The sequence below is a fragment of the Stegastes partitus genome, unplaced genomic scaffold (genome assembly GCF_000690725.1).
Source record: "Stegastes partitus isolate 25-593 unplaced genomic scaffold, Stegastes_partitus-1.0.2 Scaffold1130, whole genome shotgun sequence".
Lineage (NCBI taxonomy): Eukaryota > Metazoa > Chordata > Actinopteri > Pomacentridae > Stegastes > Stegastes partitus.
The window spans coordinates 31797-50166 of record NW_007578861.1 but is presented as its reverse complement, the minus strand read 5'-3'; the positions used below and the strand labels follow the sequence as shown (position 1 = coordinate 50166).

General features: G+C 41.5%; 2 protein-coding genes across 2 annotated transcripts in view; one reads left to right on the top strand and one right to left on the bottom strand.

Annotated features, from left to right (window-relative positions):
• The first annotated feature begins 1467 nt into the window (after positions 1-1467).
• akt1s1 (AKT1 substrate 1 (proline-rich)) lies at positions 1468-8999 on the top strand. The gene is made up of 6 exons (XM_008296457.1): positions 1468-1600; positions 2114-2839; positions 3776-4043; positions 4245-4328; positions 4416-4591; positions 6225-8999. Exons 2-6 carry the CDS (start codon positions 2447-2449, stop codon positions 6360-6362), a joined length of 1059 nt encoding a protein of 352 aa, XP_008294679.1. The 5' UTR covers positions 1468-1600; positions 2114-2446; the 3' UTR covers positions 6363-8999.
• A 1162-nt stretch (positions 9000-10161) lies between these two features.
• Positions 10162-18370, bottom strand: part of LOC103368180 (tripartite motif-containing protein 16-like protein) — an 8749-nt gene continuing 540 nt past the window's right edge. The window contains exons 2-5 of the mRNA XM_008296456.1: positions 12896-12922; positions 12729-12791; positions 12252-12391; positions 10162-10921 (exon numbers count right to left, since the gene is read on the bottom strand). Of these exons, the coding sequence (XP_008294678.1) occupies positions 10517-10921; positions 12252-12391; positions 12729-12791; positions 12896-12922 (635 nt within the window). The 3' untranslated portion in view covers positions 10162-10516. The remainder of the gene's footprint in view (positions 10922-12251; positions 12392-12728; positions 12792-12895; positions 12923-18370) is intronic.

The window sequence follows — 18370 nt, the reverse complement described above, 5'->3', positions numbered from 1 at the left end:
CAGTAAACAGGTGACGTCAAGGCGGCGTCAAGTTAGCGGAGTGAAAACCAGACGAGCGTCCGTGTTTACTTTCAGAATAAAAGCACTCACATACAGTAAAACTACAGATTAATAACGGCAAAGAGTTAATAATCCTTAAAGGGATTTAATGAAATGAATCTGAGACTTGGAAATTGAACTGAAACTGAAATGCTCTAATTCACTTTTTAAGGTGCTTTACTGGCATGGACGTTTCAACAAACAATATTTAAATAAACAAAATAGATTATATGGACATTCATTGCATTTATGACTAACTGAGAATTTCTAATGTTAATTATACATTATCAATACATGTACTAACTGATGAAAATGTCTGATAACTTTTTAGAAATCCAACTGTGTCTAAAACACTTTGTTGCTGGTCTTAAAAATTATTCCAAATATTATGGAAACTGCAATATGGACGAGTGCAATATCCAAATTGCAAGCTTCCTTTTTTGGGGGGTAAATTCTGTCACAGTGTACTATTTCAAGTGACGCACTGTGATGATACAGACATGCTCTGGCCTAACAGTCACACTCTAACTCTGCAGAAGTAAGGCCACGTTTGCTTGGTAAAGACTACAGCATTGTAGACTCATCTGAAGATTTGTTCTTCAGCAGAGAAGGAATCAAAAGCAAAAACTATAGTTTTTTTTTTTTTTAATGGAAAAGCTTGAGGAGTTTCTATGTTCTCCCCGTGCAGCGTGGGTTCTCTGCAGGTTCTCCGGCTTCCTCCTACAGTCCCAAAACATGTTGAGGTTAATTGGTGATTCTAAATGGTCTGCATGTGAATGTGTTTGTTTGTCTCTCTGTATAGCCCTGTGATAGACTGGTGACCTGTCCAGGGTGTCCCCTGCCTTCACCCTAAGTCAGCTGGGATAGACTCCAGCGCCCCCACGACCCTAATGGGGATTAAATGGTGTATAGATAATGGATGGATGGAAAAGCCTGAACTGAATTATGTATTGTTTGTCATTCATTTAGTATGGAAAATGTAATCAGAATCCATCAATTTTGTTTGTAAGTATGGGTTCACATATAAGTAACAATGAACACTGACAAGTGGTAAAAATAAATAAGACAAAAACATTAAAAAGCAAGTGTTGCCAGTCAAATCAACAGTACATATAATTATTTAGAGTGCTATTTAAGTGAGACAGCTGTTTGCTGAACAACTTATTAACAGGAAGTGTTCCAGTCACAAGTCATCAATAATTATTGATTTACAAGGAAACTTTTTGCAAGTTACTGGGATAAAAGTCATAAATGACTGACTTGTTATCTAATGCTCACAAGCTGATCAGAATGCAATGATTAATTCATAATCAGACACCACAAATTCCTCATCTATATAGATTTAGCAGCTTTACTTACAACTCTGTAAGTGTGCTGCAGGAACGCTGTTATTGTGAAATCCCTAACCGTTATTAAGCCTTACTAACACTCGCTAGCTTGCTGCCGCTGGTGTCGAGCCTTGCTAGGGGAGAGAAACCGTGGGAGAAGGCAGAATACGGAGGATTAAAACAAGTTTAAGCTCGATAAACATCTGGCAACGTGGAAGAAAGAAAGCGAACAGGTGGGTGAACGTCTTCCCTCGTGTCTGTCATTTACACTTCGGAGTTCGGGCTCCTGCTAAAGCCCGAAAAATGGAGGTGAAATCTGGGTCTATCATGAGGAGGCTGCACACAAACACAGAATAAACAAGCAGATCAACAACAACAACAACAACAACAGCTGCAGCGGCGGTAACAGCCGCTCAGGAAAAATCCACAGCAGGCAGTTTGAAAGGAGACTTTGCAGAGAGGGCAGTAAAGAGGATCAGCAAGGGGTCATTACAAAGAGCTAACGGTGCTGCAGCTACAGCAGTTAGCATTGGGAGCTACTGTCATGCAGCTCGCAGAGGTGGTGGGGGCTGCGACAGTCACAGCTCCCAGCGTTTAATGCAGCTTTATGTGTTTACCTGCACATATGTTAACGCATGCAATCCGTAAATATCACCTAAATAAGGATAAAGAAGCAGCAGCATCTATTTGCAATCAGTGAAAGGTGTTTGCATTCGTAGCTAACTTTGCTTTTTGCTTTTTTTCAGGTATCACCAGCAACTTGACAACATCTCTTCTCTCCCCTGGCTCTCAGTGTGTAAGGACACCACCCAGTACATCATATCTTAAAGTGCCTCTCTGCCTGATAGGTCATAACTTCCCCTACATCTCCTTCATCAGTGCAAAAAAACAAAAAAACCTATTTGTACACCAGCAACAAGCAAAGTCAGACACACCACAGCTACCAAAGTTCACTGTCAGTGCTTCATTCAGTTTGGTGCCCCAACATAAACCCTCACCCAAGTGAACCTCCTCGTCATTCATCAGCGTCGTCCCATCAACTCAGCCCATCTCTCTCTGAAGCAGTATTTAGCACCGTTATGGCCTCCATCACCCAGTCATCCGAGCCCGAGATCCCGGACAACCACAAAGAGAGCTGGCTGGCGCTGCTTTCCGCCGCCGAGGTGTATTGCCAAAAGTCTGGCTGCGACCTGGCCATACTCACAGCCTGCAAGAAGTTCAGGTCGTCGAGCGGAGAAGGAGAAGGGCTGAGGAAGCGGGAGAGTGGCAGTGCCTTTCCGAGGGAGTGCGACTTCTCCTACAGTGTATGGGGTCAGGGATTCCTGGCCGAGTCGGCGCGCCGCTACATGGATGACATTGGTGTGCTGCACTCCACGACCATGCTAACAGCCCAAAAGCAGTCACGCCAGGCCGGGACAGAGGGGGGAACCAAGCTGGTGGTGGACTTGACCTCTGACCCCGGACACAGGGGGGTGAGTTTGTGCTGCAGAGAGATGTTATCAAGGCCGATAGTGATACCTATGATTGGTGATCGAGAAAGACTGATTTGGAACTGATATCAGCAGCATGTGATTGCAGGAAAACTGTCATTCATAACCAGGTTTCTTCTTTAACAAGGATCATTATTAGTAAATATGAATGATAGAAAAATCAGTGATGATGCAAGGACACTGTGAGATCGATTGATTAAGAGTTACAACTGCTTTTCCTTTCTGTTTTCGTAATCTTTTACTGTTCTACCACTTTTTTTGCCCACCAAGGCCCAAATCTTGCATCTGCAGCTGCCTCCTAACTTAGCTGATAGCTGTTAGCGTAGCCTTAGCCACTTGAAAGAAAGCCAGTTTCCTGGTTTGTGGCGACGGTTGTGCTTCTTGTTCAGTTTTTGCAGGTTGTGTCTCTACTAGAGAGACATGTCTGTCAGTTAGAACAGATTACTAAAGTTAATCTTACTCTAGGAAGATGTTATGGTACTATAGATAGTGTTAGCTGCAGGCTAAGAGGCACAACTAACCTCTTAGTGATAGCCGTAGCCTAGCACTGTCAGCAAAATAGGTTCCAGCTGCACTGACACCAACAAGGTAAATATTCAGGCATTTTTAGTGTAACAGGGTAAACCAGGCATGTGTAAGGTTGTGGTGTTTGAACTTCAGCTACCTCACCACTCAATCACTAATTCACCAGAGCTGCTAGAGTTTGCAGATTTACTCATCTGTCCCTGTCTGATTGCTTGAGATCACAGAGTGGCTGCATTCGTGCCAAAGTAACACATTTGTTTATCAGAGATCACTTCATACAAATAACGATACCAATAATCTGGTAAATGCCAAATATCAGCCAGGTCAGTGATTCCTCCTGAGATAATCGTTCAAAACATCCATCATATGTGTAAATGTCTGTGGTCGTTGCAGAACTTTACAGGAGACGGTGGGGTGGGTGGAGTCAGTCCCAACAGCAGACTGTACTCCCAAAGCTACCCGTCCATCTACAGCTCAGGAGGAGGGAACGGCCAGGGCGGCGGGCAGAACGGTACCGGAGACAGGGAACGGGAGAAGAGCGCGCTGGAGGCCGAGCGGGGGAGGCAGAGGTCTGGGATCGTGGATTTGGAAGAAGAGTGTGAGGATGAGGAAGAGGAGGACGACATGGACGAGAGGAGACCCTACGGGAATGAAAGTGCTGGTGAGGAACGATGCAGTAATCTGAGTGAAAGCAGGTTTTCAAAGTGACAAATTGAAGCGTTGTAAAACCAGACAGGAGGCTTTCTACTTTTTATTTGTGACGTTTAACTTGCAGTGACCTCCTAAGTGGCACTTTTATGGACAGAATCGATTTTGAACCGCAGTGTAGATTGTGAAGATTCACGTCATCATTCTGCTGCAGGTGTTTTCTCTATGGACGAGGACTCGCTTTCTCGGGACTGCGAGCCGTTCTTTGAGTCGGACGGAGAGGAGGAGAGCACCGACGGTAAGAGTTGAATCTGCTGAATCAAACTAGTCTTGTATCCGATGCAGAGATACATATATTACACATTTGTTTTCCTGTCTGTATCAGGCTCGTTGAGCGAGGACGCCCCTCCGCCATCGCGTGGCATGGCGATGGGTCAGGCTGCCTACTCGTCCCGTCACGCCCACCCCATGGCTCTGGCTCGCTCCCTGCCTGTATCTGTGCCTGTGTGGGGCTGCAGAGGAAACAGAGCTGCTCCTGGAGACAGCAACAGCGGAGAAAGGGTGAGCAGATACCATTTTACGAAAGTACAGCTGCTGGTTGGCATGCAGAGTTCTACATCTCATAATGGGTTAGCCAGCTATTTTTGGGTTTCACTTGAGTTTTTTTTTTTTTTTTTACTGTGGTCAGCTATGTGTGGGTTCAGAAGGTCAAACATGTCAATAGCCTGACTACTGACCAATCAGCTCACTGGAAAAATGATCTTATCTACAGGATCCTAACAGGGAAAAAAAACTGAGTTCAGAAAAAAAAAAGAAAAACTTCCCATAAATCAGTAGTCACTCAGTATGAAATCTGACTATAGTAATTTCCATTCCATTCTGGATAAAAATACTAAACTGTTTTGGTCTCCAGGCTATTTTCAACTGTTATGTTTTCTAAAAGTTTAGAATTCAGAATTTCTTAGAATGAATGAATCACGATGTGAGAGTGTGCAGGACAGAGTGAGCTTGCTGTTGCAGAAAGCAAAGCAAGAAATACAGTGTGCAACTAAACACACACTCCAATACAGAGCTGTCTGCAAAGCAGCTCTGCTTTAAGTGTTAACTGCACCAAATCAATCAATTAAAGACTAGCAACAGACTCAGAAGATTTTCTCGCTGTATGCTAAACACGTTGAAGCATTTTTCAACCTTATTTAAAAAGACCTATGTAATAATTCTCAAGATTTTTTATTGCTCTAGTCTTACTTTAAATATTATACTAGCTCATTAATTACACTATAGATTTTAATGACTGAAAGTTATTGGTTGGATCTCATGTCATAGTGGATTCTGTTTGGTGACAGTTGGATTAGTGAACACAAAGTTATCCAGGATCATCAGTGTTGGCTGGATTATCAAAAACATGAGCTCAACTCAAGGCCTTTTTTTCAGATAGTAGTGGCTGGGTAGATAGTGGGTCTAGTACTGGAACAAGAACTGGTGTTTTTCTGTGTTGGTCATATCTGTGACTAACAGTCCTCAAAGATTTAATTAGTAAAAACAGGAGTAAAAAAAAAAAAAAAAAAAAGTCATATTAGGTTACACAAGCAGGCTACAGGCTTTTAGTGTCTTTTCTAAATCTGAATAAATGTACAGATCTCCTGCAGGTCAGCGGTAAAGTGCAATTATCATCTGGTCTGACAAAGGAGCTGTGTTTCAGAGTGTTATTAATATTTGAACAGTGAAAATTACCTGGTGTCAACTTCCTTTTTTAACCACAGCGGCTGAATGTTCTTTTTACCACACAGACAGAAATAGTTTAGTTAAGAATTAACCCGAGGAAACGTGGTTCAGATAAACTGGAAATGCTCTGTTCCAGCAGTTAACTGAGATATACAAACAGAGATCCTGAAAGGAAAATGGTCATAAAAAAAAACCACTCAAACTAGCCGTTAGTTTTTATGTCGTTTGCTGTCAGTTGACACATTTCATGCCGACTAAAGACCGAGACAAAGACACCATTCAGTCCTCAGTACTGATGCACAAACTAACATCCACGACGGCTCCATTGGCTCGTGACTAAAAGTGCGTAAGGTCACACCAGGCAGATATTTCCTAAGTTGCACTTCAGAATCCAGATTTTTTCCCCCCCATTTCTGTCCAGATTTTCTCCTAATCCATCCTCACCATCCTGTGTTTTTTTGTCTCCCAGGTGGGCTGTGCTGACCTGGACCACATCGCTGCCAGTATGAAGGCCCTGCTTGCCCCCGGAGCCACTGACGGGACGGAAATGTTCGGAGCCCTGCCTCGACCTCGTCTCAACACAGGAGACTTCTCCCTCAAACACTGAGAGAGAGAGGCAGAGAGAGGGAGGCAAGTAGAGAGAAACAGAAAGGGGTAGAGAATCAGAGAGGAAAAGGAAATGTGGAGAGAGGTGACGGGAGGAACCCTGGATTGGCTGGCAAATGTGACAGTATAGTATGTGAAACAGTGTAAAAGCTAGTACCTCCATTTATTTCTTACTAACCAAAATTAACGGCACATGCTTTGAGGAGTCATGTTGTTATGAACACTAATAACATTCTCAACACTACACCCAACACCCGCCCACACTTTGTCACGGAGCATTTCACAACACTAGCTACTACACATGCCACAGCACTACATTAGGATCGGACCTCCAGATGAGTGTGCAGTGACCCACTGCACTGAACAACCAGGACACTAAAGCAGCATAGTGGAGCTGACAGTTTGGGATGTTTTGCCTTTTGGTCAGATTACCTGTGAAGTGATGAGATCTCAGGAAACAACCAATCAGTACCTGGTTCATCGTCGGCTCCGGTGCTCGATCAGACGCTGCTTTCAGTGATATTAGCTTTACTGTAATATGTGGCTCTAAAGCTAAAGATGCTGTTGAACATATTTTTGGGGGCTTTCTCTCTGAGAGTTGGATGAAAAGATGGATACCACTCTTATGTCTGTTTAATGTAAAGCTAGAATCAGGGACACTTAACTAGTACTATACTTTCTGCGCAAGTACAAGATTGTACATGTGGCTTGAATTTCACCATCTACTTAAGTCTGCGATCCCCATTTTGCAGCCTAAAATTTGTCTTCAGCTACACTACAAGGTCAGAAGCTGTTTAAGTGCGCATTTATGGGACCTTCGAGCTGACTCCAACCAGACTGGAAAGTGTTATGAATCTGGGCAGAGCACCTCCTGAGCTCATGGGGAAACTGATGTAAACAAAATGGAGACTTTGGAGCAACGACCTGCTACTGTGCAGTGAGAAGAAAACAGAAGCAGTAACCTAAACAAGTCTGGATGTTCTTCAATGAGAACTGGAGTTGAGATTGAACCATCAGTTTAAATATCTGTTGCCAACATTAGCCTGAAGGGCTAGAATGTTTGGCATTGCTGGGCCATCGTGTCCGCTGCTCCGGGTGGTGGCGTGATACTTGTAGAAAACTAGACTTTAACTCAAAACATGTGATATTTACCTTGGCAACCCTAATGTCATTGCTACAGTCAAGGAAGCTTCATACTAGATCTATAAATCCCCCATGTTACCAAATAATAAGGACCCAACATCAGTTCAGACCAAGATCTTAGATATCTTCTCTGCAGCCTGAGCCTAAACGCATAGCAGATCGGTTGCTACGCTCTTGTAGCATAGTTGCCTCACCTACACAAATTTTGTGCTGATGTCCATGGAGAGGTCTCTGTACACTCTCACCTACTTTGCTGAAGATGAAATTTAGTTCACATGAACTCTTGCATACTTGCAGACACTGACTTTATAACAACAACTGTGCTGTCTGTGCACATCCTCAAGGGAGTATGAGGCATCTGTGAGTATGCAAGGATCCACTTGGTCTACATTTCATCATCAGCCCAAGTCTGTGGACATCCGTGTGCATCCAAGAATTTGTGGCAAACACTCCACAAGGGCGGTTGGGTTTTTCAGAACGAGCGTTTGGAGGGTGACTGCACATAACAGAAGATCTGTCCATGTAAAGTAAAGGCAACGAGTCTGTGTGACCTGAACAAAAAATGTATTTTATGCTTGACCAAATGAAACCCCAAGTACAAAAACTAATTGATAAACATATTTGCTACTCTTCTCTCAGTCTTGATGATTTTGGAACTGGTGTGTGCTGGATAAAACTTCTGTCTGGGGCACCAACAATTCCTCTATGCATAAAAAAAAAAACAAGACATAAGAGTTGTATCCATCTTTTCACAAATCTCTCAGAAAGAGAAAGATATTTCCAAAATGATCCATAAAGGTTTAAAAATGAGCAGGAAGAGTCCAGACGTTAGTAGCAGTGTACTTTGTTCCATTGTTATACAATTGTCCACATGAGCTGGGAGGGAATATTTGCATAAATTACAAAAATGTTTGCATCTGTAGGTCATTAACTCGTCTTATCATGAAGACGGCAGTTTCTACTGTAGGGCCTCTTCGTCATTTAGCACAACATGCTAAAGCGTTAGCATCACCACATGGATGTTTTCTCTGTCCGCTCCCATCATTTACTGGGTAAAATGACCAACAGGCCTGCCGCGGCCCCCCTAAGAAACCACTCTATTCCTTTTGAGGGATAGAAACCAGAGAAATGGTTGACTTAACATGAAGCTTGTGGCTTTACAAAATGTGAGCAGAGGACACCAGCACCTCCTCATAACATGCCTATTTCTACTTTTACTTTTGCCAATGAATGACTGACTGATAGAATGATTGTAAACCAATACTGAGTTCTAGGGGATGTTGTGTTTTTTTGTTTTTTTTTCGCTCCAGGTATCTTGTTGAAACGACTGAATGAATGAGAAAGTGACTGTGTGAGAGAGAGAAAGATAGAGCGAGAGAAAGATAAAGTCGATTTTTGAAAGGAAAAATGTCCATCTCTGACATTTTAAAAAAACAGGTAAATGTTCCGTTAAGTACTTTTATGTTTCAAATAAAGGAGCAACACCAAGAGAAAAGATGTCTGTGTGATTATGTCAACACACACTTAACCATGCAGTATGATTAGACGCCTCCAGAGGGCGCTGCTGCACTATGTTGCCCTGTTCAGACAGCAGTAGGTTTTCACATGTGAGGTGATTTGATTCACAGCAATAGGCACTGACATGAAATCATTTTTAAAAAAAGGATACACATATGTAAAAGCAAATTCCAAGGAATGATACAAGTAATAAAAAGTACTATACATATGTACAGTGTGTAAATTATTCACCTGTACATGAGATATGTAGCTCTGCTGCTTCTGTTCATGTCACATATTCTGTCATTCAGACATTCAGGTCACTTTTAATGTTCCTCAACACTTCATCAAGAGATTCACACCACAGGGACGGAAAGAGTCGCAGTACATGCTCGGTATTTGTTATTGGACCGTACATCAAGTCTGCAAACGCAAAATGCTAATATTAAATCCACTATCTAACAAATGATTTGACTTTTAAACTGATTCGTGACAGCTCACCTGTCTGAGGTGAAGGAAAGCGTGACTTGCCGATAGACCCTGATTAATCCTGTCTCAGGGATCATTTTTAATTTTAGGTAATGAATGAAGTTGCTGCTGTTGTTCCACGTGTGTAAACCAACACAACTCGTTCTGTCTTTAGACACACTCAAATGAATCCTACTGCTGGCTGATGATGCAGGTACTTAATAAACAGAGGAAAGACTCCAACAAACAGCCAGAAGCAACAAACCAAGCTTGAGCTCCCTTTAAAGTGTTGTTAGAACCCAAATGAATTCATTATGAGTGTGTCTTATTAATCTGACCTGTTCAAATCTGTCCTAATTGTAGTAAAGTTTAATTTTTATGGGCGTTTTAGTTTGTAATAGATGTGAAGTTGCAGGGGACAGTAAATAAGAAAGTTGTTCTGTGATTTTACACCCAAATGGTCCTTTGTGTGCTCATTTCTGGACGAATATTGGTTCTGAAATATGGAGGGGGAAAAAAAGAAAAGTCTTCAAACAACTCCAAATATGCTCCTTGTGCTTGCAGTTCAGACATGTGCAGTGTTGAAATTGAAATAGAAATGTTACTGTTTGTTGTTCTGCCTAAAGGAGTGCATGTCTGAAGGGGAATTCAACTCTGATGTGCAGCCTCACACAGATTTAACAGACGATGTCTGTTATGAGACAACAGTAGAATTTATTGACTACACATTATAAAAGATACAGACTCGAAGGCTCTCTAGTTCATGCAAAGCCCCTCATGTAATAAAAACATACTAAACTTCCCCTACGTTTCTAGATTAAATACAATAAATAGATACACCATATTACGGAAAACAAACAAATTGGGCATCTGTGGATATTTTCTTGAAATCAATCATCTTTCTTCATGCACCACAGAAGGCAGATACAATCTACAAAGATGTCCCAACGTGCTCTAACATTTGATCCCCAAACTTCCCAAAGCTTTAACCTTCCTCCTGACACCTTTTTAAATTTACACTACTCAACCCCTCATCCCATTACTGTGTCACTGATCCTTTTTCCGAATGAGGCAGAACGAATTCATTCCCACCCAGAAGGCGGGGAAGATCTTCTCCTGGACGTTGGCCTTGAACTTGTGAATCAGCCGCACCTCCTTCTCGGCCTCCCCCTCCACCAGGAGGAACTTAATGATGCCGGCGGGCTGGTCCACGTAGACACCAACAGTGGAGCCGGCGGGCAGCGGGACGTCCACGTTGTCACTGTTGTGCCAGACCTGGTAGCAGGATCCAGACCAGCCGGCGCCCCAGGAGCCGCTGTTCTCCCCGAGGCCACAGGCCCCGTCCTGGCTCTTCCTGGGGGCGCTCTCGCAGACCAACCCGATCACCACCCAGCCGTCGTAGTCCACCTCCCAGTACCCCCGATAGCCCAGCAGGCTCTCCTTACACAGCACCTAAACACAGAGGGAGGCAGTGAGCTGCAGTCCAACGTTCCATAGCAGAGAATTAGTCAATTTATTGATTGTTTTGTTTGCATGTAATCTGTTTTGACAGCATTCATCAAAATGCCAAAGATTCCTCAGTTTTAGCTTCAAAACATGAAATTCTCTCGTCATATATGACAGCAGTGACAAAAAGAAACACTGAACTTAGAATCTGGGAGACTTTAATAAGGATTTTTTGTTATTTTACTTTTTTAAAAAGGATTAGTTGATGACTAAGAATGTGTCCTGAGAAAGTGTTATACCAGCACATGCCAAACATTTACTACCTCACGTTGTCTTTTGTACTTTAGTTACACCAACACAAGTTCTGAAAAACTACAGGAAACAACCACAGAAGTATTTATAAAGGGACGTACAGGTAAGGCCAGAATTATTCATAGTCAGGACACATTTGGAGTTTGACTATTAGGTTACTTCTGGCTGGAAATAAACTAAAGAAGTGACAACATATGGTGAGACATTGTGTCATAGGTGTTAACATGAGTACAAACATTAATAATTTTTAAAAAATCATGTTCATCATTATACATTTATGTTTATTATTTTTTATTAGAATTTTGACCCTGAGTATTTTCATGTTATACTACTTAATGCTTCCACTACATTTCTGAGGGAAATATTGTACTTTTTACTCGACTACATTTACCTGGCAGCTTTAGTTCCTTTTAATATGAAGATTGTACATAACAGGTAACACTCCCAAACTTAGTGTGCTGTCAGGTCAGATGTCTATAAGTTGTTCACAATTCCACCAAATAGGGACTTTTTCCCTTTGAGTTTCTCGTGTAGTTTTATTTCAATAAATGTTCGAATGATGCAACATCTTACCAAAAATCAAAGATTAAAAAAACAACAAAAAAAACAACAACAAAAAACCAAAAATAGATGTATGGATCAAAACTGTTTGCTTTACTTTCCTCTCCTGTTAATCATGTTTGAAGCCCTCGGATTTATCTGCTGTCTCTGCATATAAAACTTGATATAAAGTAATTCAACCTGCAGCAGCTGCGGCAGTAACCTGCTGCTGACACACTGATGCTTCACTATTAATAATCTAATGATGTCATATATAATAACATATCAGTCAGACAGACTAAACCAGCATCTTTACTGTAATAGAGAACACATTTTGCTAACACCTGTGTACTCATATTTAAACTCATACAGGACGTTATCTTTTTTCCACTGCTGTGATGCTACTTTTGCTGAAGTAAAGGATCTAAACAGCCTCTTTCACCACTGACTGCCGCTGTGGTTTCAGCTTTAACGTCAGGCCTACCTGTGGTGAGTGATCGTATCTCTCGGGTCTGTTGGGATACGGACAGACTGCATCTGATGTGCGAGCCACCTTCAGGCCACCCTCTGAAATCCACAACAGCTTCTGTGCAGTTTTATCATCCAGGGAGAGGGGGAGCCAGTCTGAGGAGACGAGGAGGGAAAAAACACAAGCAGAGAACAGGAGACTGAGGGTGACATGGATAAAAACAGTAAAACATGAAGAAATGAACAGTGGAATGGTACAGGGTGTCTTTAGATCAACAATTTAATGAATATGTCATTAAGTAGAATTTGACCATGACAGTCATGGAGTTAGTGCCCTTTCCCTGAGTTAATGGATTTAAGCAGGCAGATGGATGACAAATAAAAGTAAAACCCAACATAAAAATGTGATGTCTAAAGTGTATTTCATTTCCATCATTAGCTTGAAGTGATATTGGCGATAATTCATCAACAGGTGTTTAAAATGTGGCCTTACGTTTCATGAAGTCGGCCCTGGTGGTTGGTTCAGGGATGTTTGGCTCATATGGCGGCAGCTTTTCTGAAAAGAAACACAACAAAATACATTAAACTTTATCCATATTTAACATGACACCATGTATTTTATTTAATGCATAGATCTCAATGCTTTATGTTGAGCTTTACCTTCTACAGCATTACTGTTTTTTCTCCCTGCAAAACAAAAAGATTCAGAGTCTGAGACACTGCCATCTACATATACAGTCAGTCCATATTAAATCATCAAAAATTTACAAAATGTTTTTGCTCAACCATCTCCAACCCGGCAATATTTTGTTTTTGTGGTACAACTTTTCACACATGCTCAATCAGTCATGACAGTTCAATGACTTTTTTTTTCATTTTTGTGATCAAGTATTTCATATTGTAAAGTATTTTGTTTTGTATTACTGAGACATGCAGCTTCATGTGCTTCAGAAGACAATTTTTCAATGTTTCTTTTTGTTGACAGTGAAAAAATCCAAGGCCTTTTTTTTTTTTAATAGTTTCTGTGATATTGTCATCCAAACAGCCTCAGATTTTTGTAGGTTGGAAGGCAATATTTAAATAAAAATATCTCAGAAAGTATTTGATAAATTAACCTAAAAACTCACAGATACCTATTTAAGCATCCATAGTTTATGATAAAACAGTTTCAAGTAAATCAGAAATGGTCGAGCCCCTGATTATATGAGGTGGAATAAACCTTTAGAATTTCAGCCTCTCCGCTCAGATTAGATTCTCAGACTGGTTCATCTAACAAAGAGGTGAAATGCTCGACGCTCAGGGTGGCATCGGCGGTAACTTTAAACCTTTTCATCCTCCTCTGTAGGCTCCCTCTTCATCACTGCTGCTGTCAGGGCCATTCATCTGCACTAAATCCCCCGCTGCTCTCAACATACTGTAGATCACAGAGCCAGCAGTGTCGGCTCAGCACTGATTCATGAAGTTTTCTCGTGCCTTCCCAGCTTCAGGTTTCAACAGAGGGAGTCCGGAGGCCTGAGCGTACATTTGTTGAGCACACACATCAGGGCCCCTGACAGCAGGAGTCCTGTTCTAAGAATACACTTTCTGTAGGATGCTGTTACTTCACACCGCCGCCAGCGTGTTTGTCGTGTTGTGGGCCAGTGTGCAATCTCTGTTAGTTTGTGAGTCACTGTGTCGTCTGACATTCGGAGAAAACTGCGATCCCATACTGGACATGTTCGGTCACCCCTGTGTGCAGGTCACACGAGCTCGGGTTGCTGTTTCTCACATTTCACAGACTACTAATCCCTCATCATTCTTACTCATCTATCGGACGGTTACATCACCGCATTTGCTTGATTTGTGGTTTCTTTGGTATCACCAGAATTAGACAGAACAGATGCGATTTTCCTCTTAAGGAGGCCTCAAACTGCTGCACCTGGCTGGGAGGTGGACATGTGAATATTCTGCCTTTAACGTCAAAAATCCCACTTGTTGCAGAATATTACATGTACTGTGTGTCTTTTAAACCCAATATAGCAAAGGTTTATAGTTGTTATATTAAGAAATGGTATAGTCTGCTTTGTCTGTGACTAGGTGCTGGAGTTTAAGCAGAAAAAAAGCACATTATAGCAACACAAAATAGAAACAGACACAATGAGTCTGTGGTAAGCAAATAACAAATGCAGCGAGTTTTGTACTTCTCAATACACTTGTGCATGCAGCTAGAAGTTATAGCGAGAGAGTTGATTTCAGGATAGCTACGTAATAACTATGAGCATAGCCATGATCACATCCTTTCTTATGAAAAGCTAAAAAATCATGGCTGTATATATGCAGAACACACTACTTTAAATATAAATTTACTGGGAAGCCCAGACTGGGTGAGTTTGCATCATGTTCAAACATATTGTGACCATGAAAGGTGATTGATGAAGAGCTGAGATCCTTTACTGAAGTAATGTCACAACAAAATGCTGAACTGCAGTTAAAAGTCCTGAGTGAAAAATGATTTCAATAGTGAAAAAAAACCCTCAGTATAAGTAATATATACCTGAATCTGTATTACTGTTTCAGTTGGTCAATGTTGAACTGATTTTAAGGTCATTTAATCTATAAAAATGCATCCTAATTTATTTAGCATCATGCATTTTACATTCCTTGTAAAAAAAAAAAAAAAAATTAGGAAAAAAAAATCCTGCCATTAAAATACGCTTAAAGCAGTAGAAACTGTAAAACTGGCAAAAAAAAACCAAAAACAAAAAAAAACAGCAAATACCTGTAAAATAAAGATACTTTTAGCTCATTTAAATACAGTAAAATTTTGTAATTTTGTGGTCACATGTTGTCACAGAATAAATGTTAAATAATGCAAATGTCTATAAAATAACAGTCTTCTTTTCCTAATTGAGAAAGTCTAAATACAGTGGAAAATGTTTTTTTTTCACTGTTAACATATAAATTCATGCTTTTTTTTCTGTTATTTTACTAGTTGTCATCTGTAATTTAACAAAACAGGGAAAACTTACTGTAAAAATTACAGTTTAAAAGTTTTTAACATTTTTTTTTACGGTATGTGAAATCTTAGTTTGTCAAGTGAAACATAACTATAGCTGTCAAAACAGAATTCATGGAGTAAAATTGCAGGATAATATAACTATATTAGGAACTACAGTATTTTTAGTAAATTATTTTGATATTCAGTGCTTCACTTACATGTCATGTTTCAGTTTTATGTGTATTTTCTTTCATTGTTTTGGTTTTGTTCTTTCTTTTGTCTTTTTTAGTGTTTGTTCTGTGAATTTCTAGCCAAGTGTGATGTGTGTTATTTTATGACTGAGTAACCAGATTACCAAGGTGTTTACATATCATAAAGTTTGATTTACGTGTGGTTTAATGGCCTTATTAACTTGACTGTAAATGCACTGACTTCCCTCTATGACCTCAGAGGGGACTGATTGTGTTTTGGCTCCTGCTTGCCCGGAGATCCCGACACATGTCTGAGTCTGAGGAAACGCGACCTCTCCACCCTGCATGACCTTGTGCTGGGGAGGATGCCAGCAAGTTGACAACCAGCAGGACAAATGGGAGCATTTGAAACATCTGCAAACATCAGATGCGTCTGCAGGCATTGCTTACTCTGGATCGTGCCGGCCCGTACTTCTTCATAAGTGTGACAAATGAACTGGGAAGGGCTGTTGGAGCGCTAGTGGGCCAACTTTAAATCGTCTGGATTTTAAGGCGCACATCCAACTGCTCAGTGTCACTGGGTGCTGCAATTAAAAAAAAATCTAAATATAAGCTTTGTTTCTGTGATGCAGGAGATCATTATGCTGAATACAATCCCCAGACTGAAGTCAATAAGACCAGAAAATTTGATAATTGACCGGGCATGCAGGCTTATTAATTGGACCCTACTGAGGCTTAGGATCCAATTACACACCAGATTTGAGTTTGGATATCATGCACTCGTCATTGACTTCAGCAGCACGAGTTCTAAAGGAAGTATCCTTATATTGTCAGTGCGTGATGCTGAACATGAGCCTGGAGTGAGGAGGAGAGATTTGGCAGGACAGAAGGCGGATAGAGTGAAGGTCACGATGCTGTCATTGGAAATTGGGTGAGCAGCAAGTAGCTGGTGACAGATCACTTCATCGGTCTTTCTTCTCTTCCTCCTCTGATCGCTTTCATAATGGAACACAACAGGTGAGAGAAAAGAAAAGCCTTGTGGAACAGTTCATCAAGGCATTAAGTAGGAATTACGAAGGAGAGATTGGAGGGGAATGCGACACTGTAACCCGAACCAGTAAGATGCAGCACTAACTGTACCGCTGGTATCTGTCTGAGGTGAACCAACACCTCAGGTAACCTCAGAGTGAGATATCAGACTGTCTGCGGGTGAGCCGGTTGATTGGAGACATGCCAGGTCTCCAGCTGCTCCGTGGAGGTTAAATCCCTGTGGATGCCTGTCCACGCTCAGCAGGATCAACAGGAGAGCCCAGCAGGGATAAACAGATACTTCAAAAGATTGATGACTTAACATCGCAGCAATAGAGACATGCAGGAGACAGAATGGGGTGCGAGATTGAGGTGTGAGGCATAAAAATATTTAAGGTCAGTGGGACCATAAAAAAAGACACCTCATGAATCAAACTGGAAAGAAAGGATGGATGTCTGCTTCTCAGGAGGATTCCACTTAAAAAGGCTTTTCTCGGATGGATTCTGGATCCGAACCAACTACAAGCCACAGAACATGAGTGACATCGTCCCCGGCGCATATTTAAAGGAGTGAACAGCTCAGCACGGTCCACCTGAAAGATCATCGGCGGACCGCCCGTCGGCTTACTAGAACTGTTTGTTTTGGGCGGTCATGACGTGCGTTTTTTCCCTCCCCAGATTCCCCTCGCAGTGGGACAGAGCTACATTATCTGTGCAGATCAGGTTCGAAACATCCCGCTGAGGCAGCAAGATCAGAAGATAGTCAGATGAGGAGGAGGAGGAGGGAGATCCAGGCTCATCCCTCTGGTTCCTGTCAAGTGTCAAGACTTCCTGGCTAGAAGCCCTGTGGATGATGAGTATATGTGAGATGGAGATGGGAGCTGCATGGAAGATGGATGGAGAAGGATTCTGGGTAAAGGATAAGTTAAAAAAAAAAGGATCTACAGGCTGCCACAGTAAAGTTTCATGTTTTTTAAGCATCAAATCACATCTTCTTACTTTCATTTATGGCAACAAATGACACTTTTGATGCCACTAATCAAATAAAGATGTCAAAGGGCAGAACCCCGAGGCGACGGATGTTACATAATGGCAAAATCTGACAGCCATAAATAACACAGAGATAAGCTTTTACATTTTGGTACTTGAATTACTGTTCAACATTTCACACTTCATTACTGTGGCAGCTAGAGGATGGATTAGTAACAGTTTTGCAGGGGGAGATGTGTGGCCTGGCTTATGTAACCTATTATGGAAACACTGAGCATGGATTAGAAATATCCAAAACAAGCAGGAGCAGAACAAAAGATGCTCATATAAAGCTCCTGTAGTAGTGAGACCGAGAGAATGAAGCGATGCGAGCATGCCGAGACAGGTGTGTCTGGTTGCGTAGAGACGGAAAGACAGACAGAAATACGAGCTCTGAAACTGCAGATGAGGCTGTGACACTGAGGGGGAACCATAACCGAACGGGGAGAAGCTTTTTCATGCACTTTGTTGACGTGATTAATGGTCCGGAGAAAAACTGGCCCAATCCAAGGTGTGGAAAGACATTTGACTCGGAGCTGGTGGCAGTCAGTGCGAGGCAGCAGAACAACATCTTATAAACAAGTATGAAACACCTAATAAATTGGTAATGAAACACTGCTCAGGGCCATAAATGAAGATTTACCTGCTCAAGCTGTGACACACTTTAAATAGAGTGAAAATTAAGACAGCATCTCTGGGATCTGCAGTCACTGTATGATTACAGAAGCAATTTAAATGTGAATATCTGAAATTTGGAGGGCAGAAAATAAAGAAAGTCATCGTAATTAAAAAAACATTTACCGAAGAATATCATAAATCTGTGAATCTCAACAAAAGCTCACTCATACAAAATAATGTTTGTACCAACAAACATGGACGTTGTGCATCTTATATCTTAATACCATTAAG